The sequence below is a fragment of the Pseudochaenichthys georgianus genome, chromosome 4 (genome assembly GCF_902827115.2).
Source record: "Pseudochaenichthys georgianus chromosome 4, fPseGeo1.2, whole genome shotgun sequence".
Taxonomy (NCBI): domain Eukaryota; kingdom Metazoa; phylum Chordata; class Actinopteri; order Perciformes; family Channichthyidae; genus Pseudochaenichthys; species Pseudochaenichthys georgianus.
In genome coordinates, this window is record NC_047506.1 from 14,633,841 (window position 1) to 14,660,120 (window position 26,280).

General features: G+C 40.5%; 1 protein-coding gene across 2 annotated transcripts in view; it reads right to left on the reverse strand.

Annotated features, from left to right (window-relative positions):
• Window positions 1-693: 693 nt before the first annotated feature.
• Window positions 694-26,280, reverse strand: part of acap2b (ArfGAP with coiled-coil, ankyrin repeat and PH domains 2b) — a 53,538-nt gene continuing 27,951 nt past the window's right edge. The window contains exons 7-23 of one of the 2 annotated variants that reach the window (XM_071202882.1): window positions 24,483-24,527; window positions 24,307-24,402; window positions 20,254-20,328; window positions 14,004-14,116; window positions 13,455-13,506; window positions 12,804-12,904; window positions 12,434-12,539; window positions 11,981-12,186; window positions 10,939-11,008; window positions 10,744-10,838; window positions 10,250-10,437; window positions 8,621-8,713; window positions 7,761-7,993; window positions 6,960-7,069; window positions 6,716-6,826; window positions 6,221-6,282; window positions 694-2,748 (exon numbers count right to left, since the gene is read on the reverse strand). In XM_071202882.1, the coding sequence (XP_071058983.1) occupies window positions 2,645-2,748; window positions 6,221-6,282; window positions 6,716-6,826; window positions 6,960-7,069; window positions 7,761-7,993; window positions 8,621-8,713; window positions 10,250-10,437; window positions 10,744-10,838; window positions 10,939-11,008; window positions 11,981-12,186; window positions 12,434-12,539; window positions 12,804-12,904; window positions 13,455-13,506; window positions 14,004-14,116; window positions 20,254-20,328; window positions 24,307-24,402; window positions 24,483-24,527 (1,860 nt within the window). In that variant the 3' untranslated portion in view covers window positions 694-2,644. Of the gene's footprint in view, window positions 2,749-6,220; window positions 6,283-6,715; window positions 6,827-6,959; window positions 7,070-7,760; window positions 7,994-8,620; window positions 8,714-10,249; window positions 10,438-10,743; window positions 10,839-10,938; window positions 11,009-11,980; window positions 12,190-12,433; window positions 12,540-12,803; window positions 12,905-13,454; window positions 13,507-14,003; window positions 14,117-20,253; window positions 20,329-24,306; window positions 24,403-24,482; window positions 24,528-26,280 lie in introns of both variants that reach the window. The other variant, XM_034082057.2, reaches the window with a different exon arrangement.

Here is a 26,280-nt window from a genome sequence, read left to right on the forward strand (position 1 = left end):
CAAAATATAATAAATATACAACTGCTGGCTGGTGAATAAATCATCCGTCTTGCTATTGAGATAAAGTCAGAATTTAATGAATATTTGAGAACAAATACATGAAATTGTTTAGAGTTAAAGGTGGGGTAGGTAAGTTTGAGCAACCGGCTCGAGATCGCTAGAATTTGAAAATACACGAGCGGAGAAAATCTGCCACTTCCTTATAGAGCCCCTCCTCCAACACACACGAACGCGCACATGACCAATGAGGGCACGAGATAAGTTTGTGCCCCGATGGCAGGCTGACAGGCAGGTAGGCTATCCAATCCACGGATTGGTTGTACTTTTTACAGCATTACGGCTTCTACAGATGACATTTTTTAATGGATTTTTTGTCAAAGCACTTAAGATATTCATTGCTATCGGGATGTTAAGAGCATTCCATGGAATATAACAAAAAGTGTATCTCGAGCCGGTTTCTGAAACTTACCTACCCCACCTTTAAATAATAGAATAGCCCAAGAGAATAGTAAAATAACTGTCTGTTCATCACATGAGCGACATGAATGAAACAAGTGTAACAATATCAAATGTTGTGGAATTGGCACCAGAGTGGTCTCCATTACTACAGAAGTCCCATCCTCTCCACAAACATCCCTGGAGCTAAACAAACCCAAATGAGGAGAAGTGGTTGAAATAAAAAAAGCGTCAACATTTGGTGATGAATTCTCAGTCCATTTGTATTGAAGTTCTTACATATTACAGGTAGAATATACACTACATGATGTATACTGGTACACACACAGGCAATATAAAAGTGGCTAAATGTAAATACAAAGAACCGCATTTACAAAAGCGTATTTAATGATTCAAGTACCTCTACCTTCAGTTCTCTAGAGAATTCAAAAGCATCTGTACAAAATGTACAAGTATTGTATCCCATGCTAAAAGAAAATCATATTTCACTATTCATGTCAAAGAAGAGAGGACTGTACAGTTTTAGAGGAAACACACAAATCCTACAGTACACATGACGTCCATCAGGGAATTTGCAGGATTAATTTCTGGATTGGAGAATTTCAGTGCAGTCGTCTGATGTCTGAACTAAATCAAACATTTGTTAAGTGAAGTGCTTTTGAACAGCTCATCACATGAAATGACAGCGACTCTACAACTACAGGTCATCCATCTTGTGTGTGCGTATATTACTGGACGTTCCACAGACTGTCAAAAAGTGTTCTGCAACACTTGACCGCTCTATAGTGTCCAAATGAACTTCCTTTGACGTTTATTGAAAGGTAAGTAGCTGGCATTATAGGGAAACGGAGGCAGTGTTTAATTGCCCAATAAATTCATTTCAATCTTCTTCCTGCATAACAAGAGGTCTTAATAAGTGCACAGCAGGTCAGATGAACCTGAACATTAAATGGAAAACTTAGTTTATGAAATTAAACTCACATTTTTACGTCATTTATGCTCAGAATCTTTCAGCAACAGCTATTCAATGCATTTATAGTCAGTTATTATCTATCTTTTCAGTCTTTTACAAGTATAGTTGTATGATGTTATTTTGACTCCTGTATCAAAACAGCGTGAGCTCCTGCACTGTAAAGAGATTCCCCGGTGGCTTTGTGTAGTATGAAGCCACTGCGTTTGACCTAAGTTTCCATATTAAACTTAGCATTAACTTGGGTTCTTCTTTCAGGGAAAATCCTATCTTTCCATAATTACCACCAAATGACACAGTCCTGGCAAATCAACTGGCATACAATAGCTGCAATATAATCTATACATTCAGATTATTGTAGAGCACTTTGATTTTACAACTACATCTTAACTTTTGAAGATCAGCAAAAATCAGAAGAGACTGAATCTACAAATCACCATCATCTCAACGAGCTATTTTTAACCGACATGAATCAGGACACTTCAGGGCTGATTACTCTCTGACGTGGGGACATGAGAAATTAAAATCATCCAGAGGAAAGAGATCTAGCATTTAAAAGTAAAAAACTAATATATATATTTAAAATTGCAGGCATTAAAAACATGTTTACTTGAATAATCACTGTACATTGTTTAACATGTCAAAGTCTTACCATCAAAACTGGTAAACATCAGTGGCGATTTCATACAGGGATTCGTGCAAATAAGTAAAAGCATAGATACGCTGCTGAGAGTTCACTGAAGCAACACTTTGATATAAAAAGGATGCTTACTATCATAAAACAATCCTATTAAGAAGAGGAAGCACTTAAAATATAAATGGAGCATTTCAAAGTGGGTCATGCACTTACTTGCCTTTGGAAATGTCTCGTCAGTGATATAAAAGATGAAAATAGCTGACAGCCGTAATGGCAGCTCGACATTCAGTTCAATTATCACTTTGATTTGTTACGACTTTGCAAATCCTTTCAAAGGCTTCAACACTGTACCCTCAGTAATACAAGTACTGGACAGCACAGTTTAAAGCAAGAAAGAAAAAGTGAGGTTTGCTGTTCACGATTGACGACATGTGACAGGAGTCCAGCTGTGGCAGCACGGACCGGCTCTAACGCTGACCGAGGTTGTCGGGGGGGTGGACGTCGTGTTTCCTGACCTCCTCAAGTCTCTCCGGGGTTTAGCACACGGTCTCTGAGTGCTAGTGGACGGAGCTTCTGCCGTGTCAGGGTTTTTGTGGGTCGTACTGCTGGTAGCGGTTTAGCTTGTCCGGATCGTTGGAAGCCATGTGGGTGAAATCCTGGAAAATGTCTTGGTAGGTTGCATCTCCTGCAAGAGGTAGAGGACACAAGGAATCAGCAACAGAAGGAAACGTAATAAAAGAGAAGTCAGACAGAAGGGTTCAAACATTCGCCACACACAATGATGTTTTCTGATCCTCTTATTTACTTTTTTTCTTGTGAGTTACTGAACACACTTTTATCTCTTCAGGCCTGTAAGAAACTTTTCAAAATAGTACAATTTGAGAGGGAAAAACACGAATCATTCATTATCTCTTGCCATGGCACAAAAGCATTACAGACGTTTTTTTCCGTTCGGAACGAGATGATGTTTCGTTTAATACCAAACGCAAGTATGACTTCTGTTACTGAAATTGTAACTTTTGTCAGAGAAATCTGCATCTTCACTCTGCAGGATATAATAACAACAACCCTCTGCAGAGCGGAGGGCTCATGCACAGTGACAGTATCATCAGAACAAGAAAGAAAAAGTGGGCCATACCTGTCAGAGTGCTGGCGTGGCTCGGAGTAGGAAAGAGAGCAAGAAAGAGGCAGACAAAGATAGGGAAGAACAGGAGAAGCAAACTAATGTCTGAAGGAAAACAGCCGGAGAGCTTTTCATTTGACACTTTACAATAACAGCAGATCGACTCGGAAAGAAAAGACAAGCCCACAAATTCATTTTTGTTAACAACTGTATTGTGTTTAAAGTGCAGGAGTATATGTACAAGAATACAGTTGTGTTGGCCTCAGCACCCCAAAGAAAGAAAGGGAACAGAAGAAAGGCACAAAACTCCGGGGAGGAGAGGGAGAAAAGAAAAATACAGAAACAAAGAGAGGGAATTTACAACGAGCGATAGACAGGAGTGGATCAGAGCAGCGAAGAAGAGTGTGTTAGAGAGAGAGAGAGAGAGAGAGAGAGAGAGAGAGAGAGAGAGAGAGAGAGAGAGCAGCAGTTCTCAATCTGTTCAAGTGTAAAATCTTCCCTTTCACTTTTCTACAAGAGACAAATATTGATAAAAGAAACATTACTCTTTAAATACTTATAATTACATTTAAAAATATATATACACTTTTAAAATGCCCTAAAACGCAGGCTGAGAACCGCCGCTCTGCTCTTCTTCCACACACTCAATCAGGTGGAAACATCTGAGTCGAGGGAACTCTCATCTTAATTAAAGGGTGGATTGATGAGGTTAGTTCTCCCTCACGTCCATTACCTCCGAACACCCTTCATCATCCCCTCACTCATCAGCTGATTGGAGGTACTGATGAAGAGGAGGCCCTTGGGCTTTAAAGGGGGCGAGCCGATGCCGGCAACAAATCCTCCCGCAAAGCAAAACAACTTGAGGGTGATTGAGAGCGGGGAAGCTCTTCAGACTCCGCTCTGCTAATGACAACCTGCCGCTGTTCCTCTGTGGTCAACGCTCTCAGAACTCCTGTTGACCTTTCTGTAATGCAGGTTATAGTTTCTCTAACAACAAGCTTTGCACACATTAAAGAATCAAGAAAAAAGATGAACTCATTCTGTGTCATTCAGGTCCAAAACATTTCTGACTGTTTTTCTTTTTTAAATGATCCCAGAGGATATTCCACTTAAGAAGAAAAGGGGCAGCAGTGTGGCAAATACAAATCTAATCTAAAGTGGCACATCCAGCCCTCGGTATAAATGCTTCAGTGTTTCAGGACAAATGGACGGCATGTGTAGCAGTCCCTCCTGTGGTCAACAAACATATGCATGACTACCTTCATCATACAATCTAACATCATCCCCTCAACCACTTTTTAAAAACGTCATTAACCTGTGAGAACACAATCACAGCACAACCAGTTGTCTCTACTCTAACCAACGACAAATCCCCACACTAGTCGTCGGCCAATCAATACATCACATACACCAGGCGCTGCTCTGTCAACGTGAATGAAGAGAAATGACCTTTTAATCAAAGTGCTTTGGCGACCCCCCCAGGATTTGGGGCTGAATGGCGCAGGATAAAACTGGGGTCGATCATTCATTCTATCTATAACACTCAAATGAGCTTTGCACTCATGATTATTCTTTTTTTAAAGCTTCCTTATGATTAAGATAAATATAAGCTAGGACCAGCAGGTGATATGAATATATACATGTGGACATGTTTCTACACTATTGCACTCTTGCTTGACGTACCACCCTCGGATGGTTTGTCTATATTTGAGTAAACCCCACTAATGTTCGATACAATCAAAGCGATGGCACTTAAAGGCCGCCATCGTCTTACAATTCTGGATTCCCCGTGATTACGGGCAATGAGCACATTTAACCAACTAATAACCAAGACACGTTATAGTCATTACAGGAAGTAAATACAGTACAATGATTGAAACAATAAGTTAGTATGTGAACACAGAGCCCCTCGTGGCGTCACCACTGTGCAACCAGTCAATCCCCACTCTGCTTATGCTGCAGACTATAATGAAATGTATGTATGCACATCATTTACAACATATACAGTAAGCATACTATAACTAGTATAATCGTAATTAAAAAACAGTTCTAAAATACTTTTTGTCTGTACAGCAATGTCACAACAGCAAGATGCATTATAATTAGACGACAAACAGTTCTAATCAGTAAACCTTGAAAATGGTTAAGACTTCAAATGGAAACCAAACAATCGCAGGACAATGTACAGTCGTTGCATAACCCTTAAAGGAATGTGCATAAATAACTTCTGACAAGTCGATTTAAAATCAAACACACTACGCCTCACCGGACCGGTCGGATAATAAAAAATATCATTCAAAAGTCACGATTATTGCCAGAGAGTGACACCGACGTCACTTTGAGGTCACTGGATACTGGTGGCAGTTACTGGGCGGATCGTTTTTTGCAAGGATACTGTGACTGATAGCGGAGACACAAACACTCCAACAAGTATTTTATCCAAAATAAAAAACTCATTTCTCATAAGCTGCTATAAATCACAGAACTTCTCTTAAAAAGTGATATTATTCAAACTTAAAGGGAGTAGATACAGATTATCTAGTCAAAAGTGACTTGAATGTTGTGCTATCAATAACTTTAAAGGACTAACAGTCACTTCATTGAAAACGTTGATGTTCCAACTCTTCGGAAATGTCAATGGCTTTAACACGGTCACATTGACACAGTGACCTGATGCCAACCAATATTTGCGCACACAGGACAGCAGCACACAGGAGCAGCTCTGACAGAGTCGGGCTCAGCTAACTCTAATCAGTCGGTCAAATCTCCCTTCAACTCGAGCTCACTTCATAAACTAGTGGCCCTATAATCAAACGTCCGAGCATGACTTCTCTGGGTTATCTTTTGAAGTGAACTGACCCCGACTCTGAAACCTGGCTTCACATGCCCCCTGATAAGCCTGGGTTAGCAGTGTGTTGCCCCTGTGTTTCAATGATAGCGGACAGTTGTTAAGTCTGGTCCAGCTGCAGGCTAATAAACTCCTGCATGCACTTCCTGTACTGCATCTCGGTGGGGCTGTTGGTGTTATAATGACCTGACTGGCTGTAGGGCCCCTCCGCCTCTCGCATCTCCTCGTTCATCTTGGCCAGTCGCAACCTGAGAAACAGGAAGTAAGAGGTTATTCTCAGATGCAATCAATAATAAAACTAAAATCACACAATGGCAGGGTTATTTGAATGACTGTTCTCACAGAAATACTCTGATCATAAAGGCAACTGTGTTAATAGAGGTAGAAGGATGTCCACTGCATTATAATGACACCTTGTGGTGGATAGTTGTTACTACTTGTTGAACTATTTCAACTATTACAGTGACTGTACGTATGAACCTTAACATTTGACAACACGATCAGAAGTCAGTCTTTTCTTAAGCAAGGCACCAAAACCCTAATGGTGACATGTTGCTGTGCTGGTGGTGTGGGTGTGTTCACAGTGTGAACGCTCAGACATCTCTTCAAGAATAACTACAGATTAATACAAATACTGTTAATATTGATAGCAATCATATCGATAACCAGAATAACACTCACAGTGTGACGATGTCTGCGTTGGCCGCTTCCACCGCTATCGTCAGGGGAGTTTTCTCATCAATGTCCGCAGCATTTTGATTTGCTCCTCTTTTTAAGAATAAACACACTTGCCTACAACAGAGGGAAAGCTTTGTCATTGTCTTGAGCTCACAGATAATCCGTGTTGCATCCCACTCTTCAAAATGCCCCAATATTCTCTGAGTATAAGTTTGTTGAAGTAGTAATGATGATGTGAAGGACTCACCCTGTGTGTCCCAGCAGGGTGGCGTGGTGCAGCGGCGCTCGGCCCTGAGCGTCCTGCTGGTTCACATTACCTGCATTCTGGAGCAGGAACTCACAGGTGACCAGCGAACCCTGAAGGGAACCATGAGTGAAACAAATTAAAAACTTTCCAGTGACAAAAACCTGCTTACATTTTAGATTAGATGTTTTGTTTCACTGGCAATATTTATTTTGCAAACAAGTTTTACAGTATTGTTAGGGCCAGTATTTAGTTTTTATCATAAAGGTGACGTCTGTAGTCAACCAGCGCCTCCTCTAAAGTGACTGATGGGCAACCTCCTAGACGTCACCGTCGGGGAACAGTTTTTAACCGTCCAATTACCCTTTAAGTTATCAAGTTATATAAGCATTATCAAGGAAGAAAGAATACTTAAGTTGTTTGTTATTTTATTTGAGTTTTGCCTATTTGTTTTGAATATTGTAAAGGCCTCTTTTCTTTATTGCATATGTAAAAGGTTGTTATTTTATTTTGCGCAAACTCATCGCATAATATCATCCAAACCATCGGAGGCCAAGCAACTCTTCAACTGTTAGTAACACAAAGATAAAGGAAAGAAAACAAGTTAAAAATGTCTGTTTAAGGCGTCTAGTGGCTTGATACAAACAAAACAAGGAAGGAAGCCACCACAAGTATATACCACACAATGTTCTTTAGCAAAAATACAAACTTTAGAATCTCTATAAAATCTACATGAATTAAATCATTAAATGAGTGATAATAACATAGTATATATACAGTATATAGAGTTTTCCCAACGCTCACCCCATGCACGGCCATGATGAGCGGCGTCCTCTTGTCGTCCTCCGTGTTGACCCAGTTGACCTCGGCTCCGTGGGCCAGAGCCTCCGACATGTCGGGCAGAGAGCGGGCGCATGCGGCCCAGTAGAGCTGCAGACCGGAGCTGTACTCCTTCGGCTCGTAGAACACTATCTCCTTACAGGGGGAGGGGGGGGGCAGGGTGGCAGGCATTGCCATGGCCGGAGGCTCTGCAGCGTCTGAGAAGAGATAGATGGGAGACATTTGTATCAACAATTAATATGTAGATGAAAGTTCGGTTTGTCTGTGCATTGTAAAGCAACAACAGTTCCCCCTATAGATCTTCAAACTGTTTCTCATAAGTTCCAAACTTCGCCGCACTATAAATTGTTTTAAATTCCTGGAGGAAAGTCCTCTAATACTTCTTTTAACTTTTTTCTTTCTTTTCTCCAACATAGTGAAACATATCTAAAATCATCATATTTTTAGTAGTGATTGGGGATTCCTCTGGATATTTCTTTCTTTTTAGGCCAAAAGATAAGAAGCTTCAGGTCTTGAAATAGATCTAACACAGTGGCATCAAAACGTGTAGCAACCCTTCAAGATTGGCCAAATCACTAGAAGGCCTACAGTTTGCGTGCAATTAAAGTTCAACAAGCCTGCGTTTGGTGCGTCTGATTGTTAAAATCTGTAATAGCTTAAATCAGAGTCCTGCCTTAAATATAGATGGTAGTGTGCAATATATGTCTTTTGTACACTAGCTTTTACATTTAATACAGCACTTTGAATGTGTGTCTCTTTTTTAGATATTGAAAGGCGTGGATATCTGTGTGATGACAGAGGAGGTGTGTGAGTGTGAGTCTGACCTGCGTCTGTCAGGCTGTTATTGGACGGGGTGTTGGCCAGCATCTCTCGGCTCCCATCAGCGCTGTTCTGGATGCCGCTGTCTGCACTTTTTACTGTAAAACAAAGACTTTTTCATCACGACTTGTCAAATAAAACATCATTCACTGAGTGTATGAAGTAAAAGGAACACCTTCTTGCTGTTTTCAGAGCGTCATGCAGCTCCTAATGTTGCCCCTCAGAAAAGTTCTTTAATACTTTTAGTTAGTTTGTTATTACTAGATCATTTATTGAACATCAATTGGCAGAAACAGCAGGTGGTCCTTATATTTTATACAGTGTACACAAACAAGTCCCCGGCTGAAATCAACAGAGAGAGAACTGGAGACCCCCACCATCACCTTATGCTTCAGGACCCTAAATACCAAAAAATATGATGAGACAAATACAATACAGACAATGGCCAAAGCCATGTGAGAGAAACACTTCCCAGCCCCGGGAAAAACCAAACATGGGAAGCTCTGCGATGCTCTTAACATGACAGCATGGTCCATTAGGAGGGTCTGGATGATGAAGGGGGAACAGAGGAGTGGATGGAGGGTTGTTAGTCCACAGCCCCGAAGTAGAAATGGACAGAGGGGGGTGATGAGGAGGGGGAACACTGAGCATTTAGTACTTACTGCTCCTGAGCTTGGCAGAGTTGTCAAAGTAGGAGAAGAGCGAGTGAAGCTCGTCAGCACAGAAGAGAGAGTCGCGGCGGGCCTCCGAGCCGCGGGCAACAGCTACGTTAGGAATCATGGGAGTTTGGAAATTGGAAGGTGGAGGGTGTAAATTGAATGGCAAGGTGGGGGGGTTACAGGGTTACAGGGTAGGCAGTGAAAGCAGGGGTTAGTCCAGGAGCACAGAACAGGAGAGGTGGAAGAAAGAGATTGAGGAAGAGGAGAAAGAGGAAGGCAGTAAGCAGAGAAAGTTAGACACACTACGAGAAGCAACGGGAGGCAAAGAGGGCTTAGGCATATGCTGCTCACACAGAACATACAGTATGCTGGTGGGGGGGGGGGCATTTCTCCATGGCAGTACGAAATGTACATGGAGCGTACAATAAAGAAGGTGGCAACAATCACAAATGACACACGCTTCGCCCTCTTGAGGCAGTGTTTTGATTCAGAAAGGAATTTAAAGATCTGTACAACAGAAACATCCAACCTCTTAAATCCTGAATACAATGTGTGGAACATTTGGGTTTGTGAACCTTTAAAACCTTTAGAAGATTAATTTGTAAAACAGAGTTTAATTTCGGAGTATTCTTCTATATTCAAATTGGGAGTTATACAACTCTAGTCCTCATCCAAGTAGCCAGTCATTGGATTTAGGGGAAGAGGACAAAGCACTTCTTATCCAAATATGCAAAGCCATCATCAACTGACCAGTTATCAAAATGTACCATGACTTATCCAAAACTAAAAATAATGTTGATTTTAAGAGGTTACATGTAAACCTTTTGGTATTAAATCTATCCAGCTTGAATTCAATACACTTTGTAGTGCCAGAAACCATCCACAGTCAGGATCAGTGCAATTGAATAGTCAGTTTGTTACTCATCAACACTCCTGGGTTAAATGTGTGTTATGTTTGTTCTTTTTTCTACTGACCTGCATGACCGGCTCTCAGTTTTGGGGTGGGGGGTGGTGGTCTCGGGGGCAGATGCTCAGAGCTGTTGCTCAGCCTCTTCTCCTGTTTGCTCAGAGAAACTACTTTGTTGCGAAGCTCCTCGTCCGACGGCAGGCGAACAAACCGGCGGTCCACGTATTTGGCTTTGATGTAGGCCTCGACCTCGTGCCTGTTTGGAATAAAACGCAGATGTTTCTGTTTGTAAATAAGGGAATTATACTTTTGACTAGTTTAGCTACTTTAGCAATCTATTTTGTTGAAAAGATGTAAATCAAAAACAAATGTTAACCATCAAGAGTGAAAGTTTCTTAATACCAAGACCATATTGTATCTATTCTAATGAATTGCTCCATAAAAACGTCCTTTCAGTCAGATACCGAAGAAAACAAAATACCAGGAGATGAATTAAATAGGATATAGATGAAGGGCGAGAGTAAGTGTGAAAATACCAACATGCTTTCTAGCAGCTCTGTACCTTGGATCTCCGGGCTGGGGTTTCCTGGCTGCCAGCTCCTCTCGTCGAGCCTCATAGATCTGATTGATCGCTCCGTTTCCCAGTTCACACATCAACTGTGAAGTTCAAGAAAAAAAAGTGATCAGCACTTGATTCAACGTAAGACTTTCAGTTCAAACAGGATGGTTGTGTTTATTTGTTTATGTGCTCCCTAACCTTTAGAAGTTCTGGCTCCCATGAATCCAAAGTCAGAGATCGCACCTTAGAGAAATGCACTCCCAGACTCCTGCAGGTGAAAGAAGCACACAAAAGAAAACACATGGCATTGTTCATTTGGAATTTGTATATGGGTGGTCTACAAATGTGTAGGCTTAGCAGCATTAACCACAAAAGCATAATATGTACAGAAGGTAGTTCTAAGAAAAATATGCATTACAACAGTTCTACGCCTTTGTTTGTAATATTTATGTACGTTAAAAAATCTATTACTTCTATTGCGTCAAAGTGCCAGAGATTTTTTTTAAAGCCACAAATTGGGTTGTTTAAGTAAATATATGTAAAATATAAATGTTTCTATTATGTAATCCTACAAATTCCTGAACCCACTCAGTTGAGAAATCTCATTGAAAATGTACTACTTTTCTAGGTTGTGAAGAAAAGAATGGCTTGAATCCCTGGACACTTTTATTTTAATTAAAATGTGACTTGAATGAAAATGAAATATTTCACCCTGGTAATTAAAGTGATGAAAGGTCCTAAAGACATCCTGAGCAGGCTGGGTGTTCTACACACTGGGTTTACATTTCCTAAATCCCTCCAGACCAACAGTTTGTACAAAGCAACAACACAGCCCTGGCGGGAAAGATATTTCGTAACAAAGCAAACAAACAGTGTTTTCCGGTTGTCAATGAACCAGAAATAACTCAGAATTTACTTTATTCCTGCAAATTAGAAGATTATTAAATAAAATATGCTGATACAAGGTTCCTCTGTTTATTAGCTTCTGCAAGTTTTCTGCTTTATCGACTAAATGTATTTAAGTGTCCATAACACTTCGATGTATGGATATGTATGTCAAGACTTTCTGTGTTCCTTTGTGCGTTTGATTGTTTATTGATCTATAATTCTATATCCTTGATGAATCTTTGTAATTGTAGGTCATTTATTTGCTACCATTGTTATGTCTACAGCCGTTTGAAACATGTATATTAAAATATCTATAAAAAAGGCTTTGTTTAGAGAAATCATAGTACTTTACCTGTGGATACCGGAGCACTGGATGCAGAGGGTGATGCCCAGGTTGATGCTGGCCCAGCGGGGGTCCGGCTGGCCGCAGTCGCAGCAGCAGGTGTTCCCTGGGATCACCAGGACCTTCTGCAGGGCGCTCTCTCCTTTCAATGGTCTCTCCTTCGGCTCCCCACCAGAGTCCAGGCTTCCTGTTGACGTGGAAGACTTCCTGTCCAGCTTCTGACAGAAAGAGAGAAGGCACAGAAGGATGGGAAAAAATCATTAAGAAAGGATATATCTACCTCAATGAAACGTTGTCCCCATGGTGTAATGTGAACAGTGTAAACAGAATGTGAACTTAAGTATGGGAAATCAGTGTTACATAAATAAACAGCGTTAAATGAGTCACCATATGATTTATGCATCTAAAGTATATGAGAACCCCTTGACTGTCCCTTCAGTGTCTCTGTGTTTCTGGTTTTACCTCGCCTTCGTCTCCCTTGTCACGGAAGGCAGTGGCGATGCTGTTCTGGACGGCTTTGATCCAGGCCTGACGCAGCTTCTCCGAGTCTGCCTGCATCATACAGCTCCTGTTGGGACAAACCACATCACAGAGCTGCTGTATATGTGTGTGTGTGTGTGTGTGTGTGTGTGTGTGTGTGTGTGTGTGTGTGTGTGTGTGTGTGTGTGTGTGTGTGTGTGTGTGTGTGTGTGTGTGTGTGTGTGTGTGTGTGTGTGTGTGTGTGTGTGTGTGTGTGTGTGTGTGTGTGTGTGTGTGTGTGTGTGTGTGTGTTCGTACATTACTACTCCTGCCTCCCACCTTCAGTAACATATTCCAGTAGACTCAAACTTACTTGGTGGGCGACACCACTTCGAAACAGAAGCGCCGCTCCACGTCCTCACAGTGTTTGACGGTGCAGAGCCTCAGGTCTTCTACCACCACTGTGGGGTTGTCCTGAGGGACAGCACAGCCACTTTGGTTAAACACTATTCCTCAAACACAAAAACATTGCTAAACTCCCAACATTTACTGTAAAACACAATAAAAGGTGTAGATTAATGAAAAGTTAAAACAGTACAAATCCCAAACTATATTTTGCCATCATTTTTAATCAACTCCAGTTACTATATGACTGGTTTGTTTTAAGCTGCTGTCAGGATGTAGGAATTTTTTTCTGCAAAACCAAGGGGTGGTATTACCAACACTGAGAAATAAGGCATAACTAAAAGAAATGTACTATTTTACTTTAATTTTTTAATTTTAATTAAGTTGTTGTTGTTATACAAAAAATGTATTATGTTGAGATGGATTGGATCATATTACCATATACACAGAAAACACAAGCAGCTGTGGTTTATTCTATACTAAACATATCTTTAGATTTGTCTACTACAGCTCTTAAATCAAGCTACTGCATCCCGTTAAAAATACATGAGGGTTTTTTGTGCTGGAAGTCAAACACATATTTGATTGTGGTCTGTGTGCACGGAGTCACTTGACATACCTTAAATTTCTTCTGGTAAACTAGCTGATTGTTCTGGATGGAGAACCAACGCCTGAGAGGAGAAAAACAAAGTCACATGCTGTTGCTAGTGACGCTCCTAAAATAACAGAAGGCTTTGATATAACTTTAGTGTGGACAAGAGTGATGGCTAGAGAGAGAACTGGTGTGTAGAAGGTGTTATAAAAATAAGGAATTCTAAATACCAATATGTATCATACATGTTGCAGAGAAAATAAACTCTACTTCAGGATAAAATATGATGGGAACAGTAATTCTATTAGAAACTCATCTGTACATCTTTTCCTTTTACATTCAACCTTATTATATTCTTGTGGCCGTTTTAAAAAGATCCTTATCAAGACATGTCTCAAAGTACTTGCTGAGGTATTAAAATGTAAAGCACTTTTATTATCTTTATTCAACATTTTGATGACCGAGCTTGCCCTCTTACTGTAAATGCATAATCAGCCTACTGTAGCAATTCCTTATCATAAAAGGGAATTTTTTATTTATTCATAGAGACGCCTATTGAGCTGTGTCTGTCTGTACCTATTCCACGTCTTAAAGGCATTGCTGGCCCTCTTAAACAGATAGCCCTCCATTGCGATGCCGTTGTCTGCATCCACATTGTACTCCAGTTTGGTGTCGTCATTCGAGAAGTCCTAAACAAAACATGTCAGAAAGGGAAGAAAGAAAAATAGCAAAGACAGAAAAATCAGCAAACATAAAATGCACATTTCCCCAATTACTATCAGTATGTTCATATTTTTGTTTGTTTGTAGTGACTTTTACTTGCAGGAAGTAGCAACTAAGCACTTTCCTGAAAGTCACAAAACACGGCCATCAGTCTCTTAAGTAACTTCCTGCAGAGCAACAACACTCGGCTGCTTCTTACACTAACCTGAATGATGTTTCAAACCAGACGAGATAGAAACACACACGCACAGCTGGTGGTTCCTGATGGAGTTATGATCTATTTCAATCCTTGATACGAATGCTCTGAGAAGGGAGGTTATAACACATCTAACAAAATACTGGAATATCTTCTAATGTTCAGTTTCAGTGCTTCAGACTATTTTACTTTCTTACGTTTTACTCTGTGTTTGAAGTTGCTTAGTGAAACTAATTGTACAGATAATATACAGTAAAGACTTTCCGTTTCAGAAAATTAAATCACATACTCAGTAGTTTGCCAAGACCGACCTGCAAATCAAACATAATCTAGTTTGGTGAGTCCAGCTTTTATCTACCTGAGCTGCTGTCACACTTTCCTAACACCCTTACAGCTTTCTTAGCTTCAAGTGACATTTAACACCATGATGAATGTCTGTATGGGCCGGGGTGCGTTTGTGTGTGTCCTTGTGGGTACATTTACACCTTCTCCTCAACCAATTACAGCATTAAGTCCTTTCAAATATATATATACAGAATGTGATACACATTCCTATTCTCAGTGAAAGTAACTATAAAGTCATTTTGATTTCTTGCCTTCAACAAATATTGTGACTGTGTTCTGTCTTTGTTTTAAATGTTTCTCTTTACAATAAATATTTTACGAGATATTTACAGTGAAGAGTTTCCCTTACAGAGACGTACGTGTGTTTGATGTAGTGCATCACTGCTGTTGCATGACTGCACATTGTAACATTGCATGGATCTTTCAATGTAACCTGAGCAAAAGCTTTGTTTAAACCCCTTTGCCCTATGATACCATGATGTTTCAAATGGATGGACACACAATTTTCCAGCATGACATACACGGGACGACTGAGGTTATTTTGGGTGCACAATGGGAACAAACTGTGTCTCTGTTAAGCTCCTGAACAGAAAGACAAAGGAAAACACTAATCCAGCCATTCAACACATTCACTTTTCCTAAAAGGTAGGACAAAATGAACCTCAGATATAGGGGAACGCAATTTTCATAATTCTCCCAATAACTAAATTCTTAAGTCATACAAATGCTTAATGCCCAGCTCAGAACCCTTAATGGTCAGTTGATGGCTCACTTAATTAGGAAACACAACCACGATATTGTATTTGATGTTCACTCGCACATGGACACAAACAAACAAGCACAGCAATCCATACAACCATGAAAGACTCCCTGATCAAGACTGAGGCCAAAGAAGAAAATGCATATAGAGCTACACCCTGGCTGTCATGTGAAATCCTGTCTGGTTCTCTTGTTTCATCTATAGGTCGAGACATTTCAGTGACCGCTTGGGTTTGTGAAACCATGTCACATATATTCAAAAACAGGTAGTGGTCAAACTGGAAGTTATTCAGTTGTTTTAAGTTCCTGACACATTTTAAAGACGCAAGGTTTTCGCCTGACAACAGAGATGTGTTCATTAATTTATCCAAAGAGTCACAATGGACAGCAACAAACCACTCACTGACATCAAACCAGCAACCGGACCATACCGGCAACAACAATAAGGCGTCAAAATGAACATGCTGCATAATCAAAACACATCAACACTGATGCATGTGTGGCACACTAAAATGAGGAAACACATGAAGGTGCAAACATCAACACAAATGGCGTGTGCAGGAGAGGAGAGGAGACGGAAGGGGGGAGGTAGGGTTACAAAGCGGAAGTCAGATGGAAATCGATGCGGTGACTCTACGTACGGAGGTCGACCTCCAAGCGCAAAAGTTGCGGCAGTCTGGTAAAGACTCAGGCTCAGTCACCTCCTAAAATGTCGCACACAGCAAGAGAATGACACACAGAGAACATAAATATGTATTTCTTATGGTACCACAGTATAATAAGGAATTATGAATATGTCAAAAATAAAAATGGCATACACACAAGAGAAAATCACCTGAAGGAACAAACGTAAACACAGACTGTTACTATAAATAGCCATGGGCAAAGACACTGTCGCATGCAGGGTCTCACAGATACTCTCAATCTCCCTCCTACAGCTAAACTCACCAGATACCAAACGTAGTGAAAACGGCTGAAAATCTTCATGTTTCACAGATGGTATGAAGGCTGGGCCCTCTTTTCTGTGTGAATGTTCCCCTGTGAGGCAGTTGATTCCTCGCTATCTCAAGGTCTCCCTGTGAAGCATCTCAATGCAGTGTGTCACTGGAAGCCGCGTGGCCCGTCTCTCCAACCCTCACCTCCTCTCTTACGGCTGTGTATGTCTATCAAAACTTTCGTCACTGCCTCTGCTACTGCTGCTGCTCCTCCTCCTCGTGAGGCCTGAGCGAAGGTCACCTATGTGTCTCGGTCTGTGTGTGTGTGTGTGAGATGCTTGTGTGACTGTTGGGCTTGAATAATCAAGTAGACCGTGCAGAAGAGCCCGGGCATCAAACATTTATACTGACTTAAGTTTAACAGACGTGCACTCAGCTTTTCCCTTCAAGCTCTCATCTCCCTCGTGTGTGTGTGTGTGTGTGTGTGTGTGTGTGTGTGTGTGTGTGTGTGTGTGTGTGTGTGTGTGTGTGTGTGTGTGTGTGTGTGTGTGTGTGTGTGTGTGTGTGTGTGTGTGTGTGTGTGTGTGTGTGTGTGTGTGTGTGTGTGTGTGTGTGTGTGTGTGTGGCAGTTAGGAGGACATGGCTTATTCTTGCATAAAAACAATCAGATCGTCTTAAAACTATAGCCGCTTTAAGACCAATGACACATTTTGTCTTTCTTTATGAGACAGGACAATCTTTAAGTCAGCAGCACATCTCTCTCTGTTAGTGCCATTGTCACACCGTCATGCTCTGTGGTCATAGTGCTGCCGCTGCACACAGGCAGATGGACAGCATACTAAACGCAACCTCGGGACCCCCTTCAGGTTAAATCAATAAAGTGATGATGGGACAGGTTTGTATGCAAACTGAAATAAAGACGACAGTTTGCATAGTATTGATAAGACATACAACACATAATGACTCGGAATAAAATAATAGGGGTCCGACATGATCATTACAATTCGAAAAATTCACCAATTACTTTACAAGACCTCTGGCTTTTATTTAAAAACACACGTTCTGACTCATACTAGAATATAAAATAAACATGTTCTGCCCAATGAAGTTTCACAACACTACCATAACCTTCACACATTTGTCTACCAGTAACTGACAACAACAGTGGTAAACCACCTGCATCACCAACGCAACTACAAAAGCAAGAGGAGGAGTCGGAGAGATGTGTAAAAGTCTGCTTAGGTTATGTTGCTGCAAAAGGCTCTGGTCAATAAGGCCGATACAGAAACCTGCAAAAACCTAAACCTGGCCCCTGTCGAAGATTGTCAGCCTGATATCACTTTTGTGCCCTTTGACCTCTAACATTTGGGAAATATTCATGTTCCTGATATTAAATGAAGTAATTCAGCAATGTTGTGCTGTAAAGCCGAGGTTCATATACCAACGTGAAGCCATTGTACCTGTGCAACAACTAACCTTGACAACAAATGTTTGTGTATCCTATTTCCTCAGGGTAAATTTGCCAGTACAATACATTTATTTTCCACCACAATTGCAGAATGTTATAATTAAACTATGTGCTATTAGTATGCTTCACTTACTGTAGTTCAACCTTTGAGACATAACTGAACATAAATAGGACAAAGACCATCCTTCTTGCCAATACTCAACACACTTTGGTTGATTTTACATCTGAAGATAACAAAACAAAACTTAGCACACAAAAAGCAACATAATACAAGGTGGAAAGCCATGTGTAAGATCACTATGGTATGAAAATAGTCTTAATTTCATTGATAAATTGAGTCTGAAGTCACAAAGACATGTGTGATGACAGACATCTATGAAATGGCATCATATCATGTATGTTGCCAGTTTAATCTCGTGATGCATGACGTTCGCTGCAGAGGTGGAGCCCAGGCAGTTAAAGTAACGTGTACAGAATCTTTTCACACATGCTGCAGACATGACACGGAAATGACAGTGAAGAAGAAAGGAAAGAGTAACAAAGCTTACCTGAATAGCAGCCTGAAGTGAGTACAAGAAGAAGAGAGCAGAAGTAGAAGAGAGAAAAAGACAGTTGGTTAAGAGCGTCTGCGTATAACCAGCCAGACAAGAGAGAGAGCAAGAGCGAGTGTTGGGAGCGAGACGATATATAAATAGCATCTAGATAAATTGAGGGAGTGGAGGCGGAGGATAGTTGCTCAAGGACAGGCGGAAGTTGGCACACGTACCATCACTGACGGAGCAGGAGGGAATACAGAGAGGGAAAGAGGACAAGATGCAAAAGAAAACACAGATGGAGAAGGCAAAGACACAAATAAAAATACAAAACGATATAAGGAGAGAACAAACAGGGGGGAGATGTACTACTTGGAGACTAAAATGAACACAATTGTCAACAGAAGCCCAGCAGACAACAGCTGGATAAAGAAGTGGCAGATGCTGTCTGGAGTTAATGATGTTGCGTAATCTCCATTTAAAGCTATGCGCAATTAACCACCACATACTCTAACATGATGTCATTCCCACACATTCCTAACTTTATATTTTATTCAATACTGCGAAAGTTCATAGAGCTTCAAACATGCACAGTGTCCGAAATGAACAGAAACTGAAAGCATTCATGTTATAAATAGCTACTCAATTACATACATTTAATGTTAAGGGGGCAAAAGATGGTCCGATACTTTTATGTCATTTTTGGCTTTTTCCCTCTTTCCATTTCATTTCTTGTAAACATTTCTGGTGCACCCTTCTGGTTAACAATATATCAACAAGTGTGGCTCACTGGTCATATAAGTGTTGGCACGCGTGCTGACCAGAGATGGGAGGGATCTGAAACTCAACCTCATTTGTTTGGAAATGGGTTTCCGTCGGCTGTCAATAATGCATGGGTGTGTGGCTGAGATCATCCCTGGAGATCTCCTTACACCTGAGGGCGGAGTACTACCTCCATTCACTCACATGACAAGCGAACAGTGAATGGCTGAAATTGATCTATTGAGCTTTTGTATGTGAATGCCCCCTTAGGCAAATAATTGTACAAGTAATGTTTCTTTCAAATACAAATAATTTATATGTCTTCAGAATGTAAATGAACCTAGCAAAATGTACTTTGAATGCTTTCACCCCGAGACCTTTACTGTACCAGAGGCTTGTAATATCTGAGCATAGTGTTCACAGAGAGCTCAGTGCAGAGGAGCGGTCACTGGAGTTAAGAAGGAGCACTAGAAGCTAAATCCTGCCGCATGTTCACAGCACAGTGCTGTGGGTTCACTTTGAATGGGAGGAGGCCCGAGTGCAATGACCAAGGCTTTGTGGGATCACAGTCATAAGGTCTGTAAACATGCAAGACAAATCCAGGCCCAGAGTAGCCTGGCCCTGTTGAGCACACTCTGTTGTGTCAGTGTGTGTGTTTTTGTTTGCATGTTTTTCAGGTTGCTAGGCAGAGGAAAGGAGGATAACATTGTCATTTATGATTCACAATTGTGCGCCTATGCATGATGTTGCATATTATGCAATATAAATGATGTTGTATTGTGTGGGAGGTGCACAATGTAATGGATTAGCTGCTAACTATTAGAATAATGGACAACTCTTAATATAATCAATGTATCAGTTGGAGTAATTCCAGCTTCCTAATTATTAATATGTTCTGGTTTCTTTACTCCTCTGTGAAACATTGTTCAATATCTTTCACCGTTTTATAAACCAAACAAATGGATGCATCAAATAATATTCAGATCAAATTAAAATAATGTTTGGTTGCAGGTTGTGCAAAGTGCTAATAGTGTGAATACTGTTTAGTTTCCATGTGCTTAGTGGGTTTTGTGTAAAAGTGAAGGTGGGAACATATTGTGTGTACCTTTTGCTGGATGGTGGAGTGTTTCTGCTCCATGTCCCTCTTCTCTTTGGCAGCATCCACCACCAGCAGGTCCAACTGCAAGAGACAGAACATCTGATTAGTCACGCTCACCATAAATGCAAATGTTTTCCTTTTTATTTTTTAAATGTATATTCTACATTGGTGAATGAATCCAAAGATAACGCATACGTACACAACAAAAAACATATTCCAACATCAATATGGTCAAGATGTTTTGCTTTGATGCCTTCACGTTACATTTCTTCTTTTTTCAGGGCAAAGTATGAACGTCTAATTTTTGCTGATTTATCCCTCCATACAATCACAGAGAAAGCAGTACGTGTAAAGGTCGTACAATCTAACACGGGGACATTACAATGAAAGCGTTCTCTTCCGTCTCCATTTGAAAGGTGTGTATATAAGTGTGTGTGCACCAACACTTCATTCCCCTTTTCATTTGTGAGAGCACGATTGATTCCAGCAGATAAATAACTTTTCCAGAGGCCACAGCGAGAGAAGACAGGCCTTCTCTAAACAAAATGGACCGTGCTGTGGAGGCTTCATCATGTGTGAAATTGGATGGGGCATGATTGATTCTCCTCGAGTAACCATCGAGTGTAGACCAGAGGAGTACAAAGCATCTTTTGGGAAGAAGGCAACACATCTAAAAAAAGACTTAAATGAACTGGTGGAGGTCATAGTGGTGAAAATGTGTTGTTTTGCCTTAAAGCAGTGAATTTCTACTCTAAATCTCTTGATAGTCTGTGGCTGCAATCTGACCTTAAGCATCGTGACTAGTGGCTTAAACACAAAAGATTCATTATCTGCTTGTTAAAGGCGGGATGTTGCATGTTTACTACAGCTACGCTTTGTTCCTTATATGCTTTAAATGCCTGCTGTAGATTTATAGACACTAGATACTGTACCACAACTTCCAGCTAAATGGCAATTCATGCTAATGGATAACAGAGAAGTCAGTGGGCAAAATGAGCTGGAAGAGGGTGGAATTGTATTTCCTTTCTGGTGCTGCAAAAGCCTTTTAAGATTTTGAAACCTATATTTTTTGCATTATTATTATTATTATTATTATTATTATTATTATTATTATTATTATTATTATTCTGCTTTCAATGTTTTTTCTATCACAAAATATAGAAAATATGACAAAAATGCTGTAATCAAATAATTTCAGAAAATAATTTGTGGGAGCCAAATCTTTTGTTTTCTGTGGACAGGAAATGGGTGGACGTCAGTGCGAGAGGCTGATAACATCAGATGGGAAATGTTTTACCCGTCCCATTGTGACAACATCTATCTGATTTACTGTATCTACAAAGGCAGGTGTGTGGGCTTGTGTCTCCACATATTTGTGACAGTATCACCTCTAACGTCTTATCTATCTTACTATGCAGCCCCCAGTGACAATGTCAGCGGAGACAATTGCCTCAGATGTCTCACTCTGTTTGTCTCCTACAGACCACACGGAAGAATTCGGGTCACATTGCTCAGATCTGTCCCGACATGTTACCCCATGCTGACAAGCTGCATGATTCATGGAAAAGATACAAAACATCCTTTTGAATGAATATGTTCACTCAACACATGTACAATCCTGAAGCTTTGTGTCATGGAACGATGCAATCAGCAGATTAGTTTATATTTAGACAAAGTCCAGCTGTTTCCAAAAGCTACAATGGAACAAGTGGCACATTTTACATGAATCATGAATTGGTCATTCAAAAACCTCCTTAAAGGATCTCCAGCCGTTTTTGTTTTTATCTAAGACAGGATTTTGATTGATAATATTTCCATGTGTCTTGTTATTACTGTCACTTTCTTGATCGATTAGTCTTTACTTATTTCTTTCTCTTTTGACTTTTTTTTGTCTTGCTCTTTATACTAGCTTTGTTACTAATTCCCAAACAAGCACAAACACTTACTTTTGGTTTTCTGCAACTACATTACTATGTGTAACTTCAAAAACTGAATTCACTTTAATTTTCTGGCCACCATTTCTTACCTTTATATTTATAATCATTTCATTTACTTATTTTTGAAGTTGGCTTACAGTTCCCAAGCATAAACACATTGCAGAAATATCATGCAATGCAACTACATTTACACCAAGCTGGGGTAGAAAACCAGCTTTATTTGTATTTTACTTCAAGCCTCTCACCATACTTTGAAATTAAGACCAAAACGTACAGTAGTAGCCATTGTTGATCTCTAATGCTAATTTCCCCGCCCTTGATCTCTTTCTCGTTGACTACAGGCATCGAGTCATATTTTCAGACCTGTTGACAGCTCCTCCACACCTCCCTGCACAGCCTCTCCACTTTCTTCAGCTTCATGATGGAGGGCAGAAAAGAAATAATCCACGATCCTCTCGTCACTGCTTCCCACAGCTCGGCCTCTATTCTTCCTCTCCTTTAAGTTTTGCACTATTCCAAATTCAGTGCGACAGGCTTACGATCCCCACAACGCATTTATATACAGCTGCATCTCTCATTCCCTCTCTCCTTGCACGATCCGTTTTCTTTTGCACTCTTCCTTTTTCTTCACACAATCCTCGCTGTGTTTTGAGTGTGGCAGGCTTACAGTCCATGCCTCTCCATTCCACTTCAATCACTTTTCCTTTGAGAAGATTACATTCCGCCTCTTATCCCTTCCTACAATCTGCTTTCAAAGTGGGTGCTCTCCTCCCGATGTTCTTCTCCCAGCACTCTTTGGTTCTGTCTGTCAATTTCTGGATCGTCCAACCGTCAGATGGTTCTAACTCCAGAACATGAAGGGTAGATATCCCTCTTTCCTCTGATCCAATGTAGGGGACCACTGTCCCACCTCTTCAGATCTGGCTCCCAAATGTTTCTGTTTCTCAAATTAAAAATACTGTTTGTTTCCTTCTTCAATTTGTTGTTGGTTCAACCGTCACAAAAACATGTTTCAAAGCTACACTTTTCTCTTAAGAAGTGCCCTCTAATCTTCTGCTCCTCTCCAGCTCTCTGTGGCTGGTCTCCTTTCTTCCTTTGTCTTTCACCCAGTTTTGTGAAACATGTTTCTCTCCTCCAGTTCTTCTACTGCTCAAGTCTCAGAGATTATATTCCCAAACCTCCAAAATCAATCTGAGGTTTATTTGCTGTGTTTGCTCAGCTGACAGTCAATGCGACTGACTGTGAGAAAAATACTTTTCCAGCCCCCTTGCTTTCTTCCTCATTCCTACCCACTGTAAGAGCAGCTCAACTGTGATAATCATCTTAAAGTCACATTCGGGCCATCCTCTGGCTCAGAGGGAAGGCTCGGTTTATCAGAGGATGCACACAAACACTCGCAGAGCTAAAGTATCAGTTGGCGAAAAGATAGCAGTAAACCCACACTGAGAGGGTAGGAACACAAATACAAAGGAAGAGTGCGTCTGGAGGTCAAAGTGCAATTGTACTGCTTCCTAATGATGAAAGTGAAAACCCACCGTGTACAAACTCAGAAGATGGATAAAGTCACATTTCAAAGTCCGCACTTGAAACACTAACTTTAAGCTCTTAATAAACCTTGAACATGAACACGTTTTAGGTTATAAACAACATTGTCTTTGTCTAGATAATAACAAGTGTTTACCCTTGACACGGCACTGGTATGTAAACTTAGCTAACAATTATTCCGCTCCTCTGCTTGAAATAGACTAACGTTTGCTTATGTTGCAAAAGTTTATACAGAATGTTATAATAACATTGCAAGTGCCGGATGTCCCAGACTAAGTTAATGTTTGGATTTAAACAAATTGTTTAATTAAAATAAAGGGGAAAAGGCAAACTAAATTGTGAGCACTTAACGGATACATATGCATCTATCTGTGTGTGGGTGTGTGTGCGTGTGTGTGCGTGTGTGTGTGTGTGTGTGTGTGTGTGTGTGTGTGTGTGTGTGTGTGTGTGTGTGTGTGTGTGTGGTGTGGTGTGGTGTGGTGTGTGGTGTGGTGTGTGTGTGTGTGTGTGTGTGTGTGTGTGTGTGTGTGTGTGTGTGTGTGTGTGTGTGTATGCAGTGCTGTTGCCTGTACAGTACCTGTCCTCCAAGCTGTTTCATCAGAGGTTGTAGTTCACTGAAGAGGTCATATCCTTGATGGAAGAACGTCAGGTGGGCATACATAAAGGACAACATCTGTGGAGAGAAAACTGTGAATATTAAGAGAGCCGGAAGGGATGCTGCATAAATCATTTAAGTAAGAAAAGTATACTCACTGATTTCAGGATTTCTGATCTTCTTTTTGATTGTAGCACGTTGATCTGTAAGGAACAAAAATAGAACTGTAAGAAGTAGAAAGGATTTCATATTTATGATGAAACTCAACATGTACAACATCAACACCAAACTAAGGAAATAAAACGTAATCAACAGTGACGATATCAAAGAAGAACACATAGAAAGAGCATAAGACACAAGGGGAAATGAGGTGAGACTTCAGATAAAAAAAAGAACTTCCAGAGAAAAGGACAAATTAAAGAGAGTAGACGAGCATGAAATGAGTTGAACTGAAGCAGAAAAAATTCCCCCAAGCTTTCCTGGACCGTAGTTCCTCGTACCGACACTAGGAGGAGCTCCATGTCCCGTGTTAACTCAGGGATGCTGTGGTAGCCTGTCTCGCATATCATTAACAGTATCCTGCTGCATTTATCATGGCCTCCCGTCTCCCTCTCTGCTTGTGTGTTTGAAGCATACTCCTCTTCATCTGCAGCTAATTAGCTCTGTGCTGCTCATCTGTCTGGAGGAGTTATCTTAGGTTAATGTCTCAGAGTGGAGATCAATTATGTCAGCTTGTAAGTACAGCCAGTGAGCTAGTTAGCTTAATTTTGACTGATGGGATACTAAAGACTGCGCGAGAGTAGAGTCATTGCCTGGGCATGGTGCATGCATACAGCTACTATAGAACGTGGGGAAGCTTCTGAAAAACAGTCTCATGCTTACAGATTAACTTGGGTCTAATTGTTTTTATTTTATTGTGGTTATAGCAGCTTCAAAATGTGATGAACAAAAGTTGAAATCCTTGTTGTGGCCATCAATATGGTTTCCGATGTAGATTGTGAGGCCATTTTCCTTGACAACCCTAACCACACTTGGTGTTTATACACAGATGTAACATATACCCAGGGGAGGATGCATCAACACTTTACAAGCCCCCTCCTTCTTTTGATTACAGTCAATTAGTCAATTAGTAGTTTTGACTGGAATGACACCTATAAATGATGGTTGTTAAAACAGCAAAGTTCATTATGGTGTCAACCTACACAAGCTACATTTATGAGCAATTTGTTGGTAAATGGTTGTAAATCATGAAGGCTTACATTTTGAATTATTGGGCAATTTCCTGTTAATTACATTTTGTAGATTAACAACTCCCATTTTCTCTACTGGGTGTTAACTTCTGCTTCTGCTTCTGCTTTTCTGTGTATGGTATTAATGGTTCGTATGTCAGGGGTGTCAAGTTACAGCTGCATGAAGTCAGACGGCTGTATTATCTGCTTTACTGCCTGATGCGTTTTCAAATCATTCATTACATTTAGATGTGTTTTTCTTTTAGGCTTGACCAACATTCAATAAAGTCAGCCCAATGTTTAAAGGTCAGCATTGTATGATCTAGCTCTACGTGGCCCAGTAGAGTAAAGAGAAATGCTCCATTTTTAAAATGTCATGAAATCTAGCTTACAACCTCTCACATATATGTTCTTCTCCCTCTACCATCTTGCATGTCACTGGAAACTATGCGCTGTATAATTAAGCAAAAATGCCACACATACAATCTAAAAAGAAGAACAAATGTTAAAGTCAAATCCGTCTGAAATGTTTCCTGAAAGCAGAGCTGCAGAAGTTAGCAGTATTTAAAAAGTGCTGACAGCACAACCCAAAAGTGAAACTTTAAAGGAGACCAATTTAAATCAGCTGTGCTAGCTGCTGGGCTTATAGATTAACATGACTAACACGCAACATAAAAAAACTTGACTAATTTCTCACAGCCAGGCTTCATTTGATTGGAGAGTGATT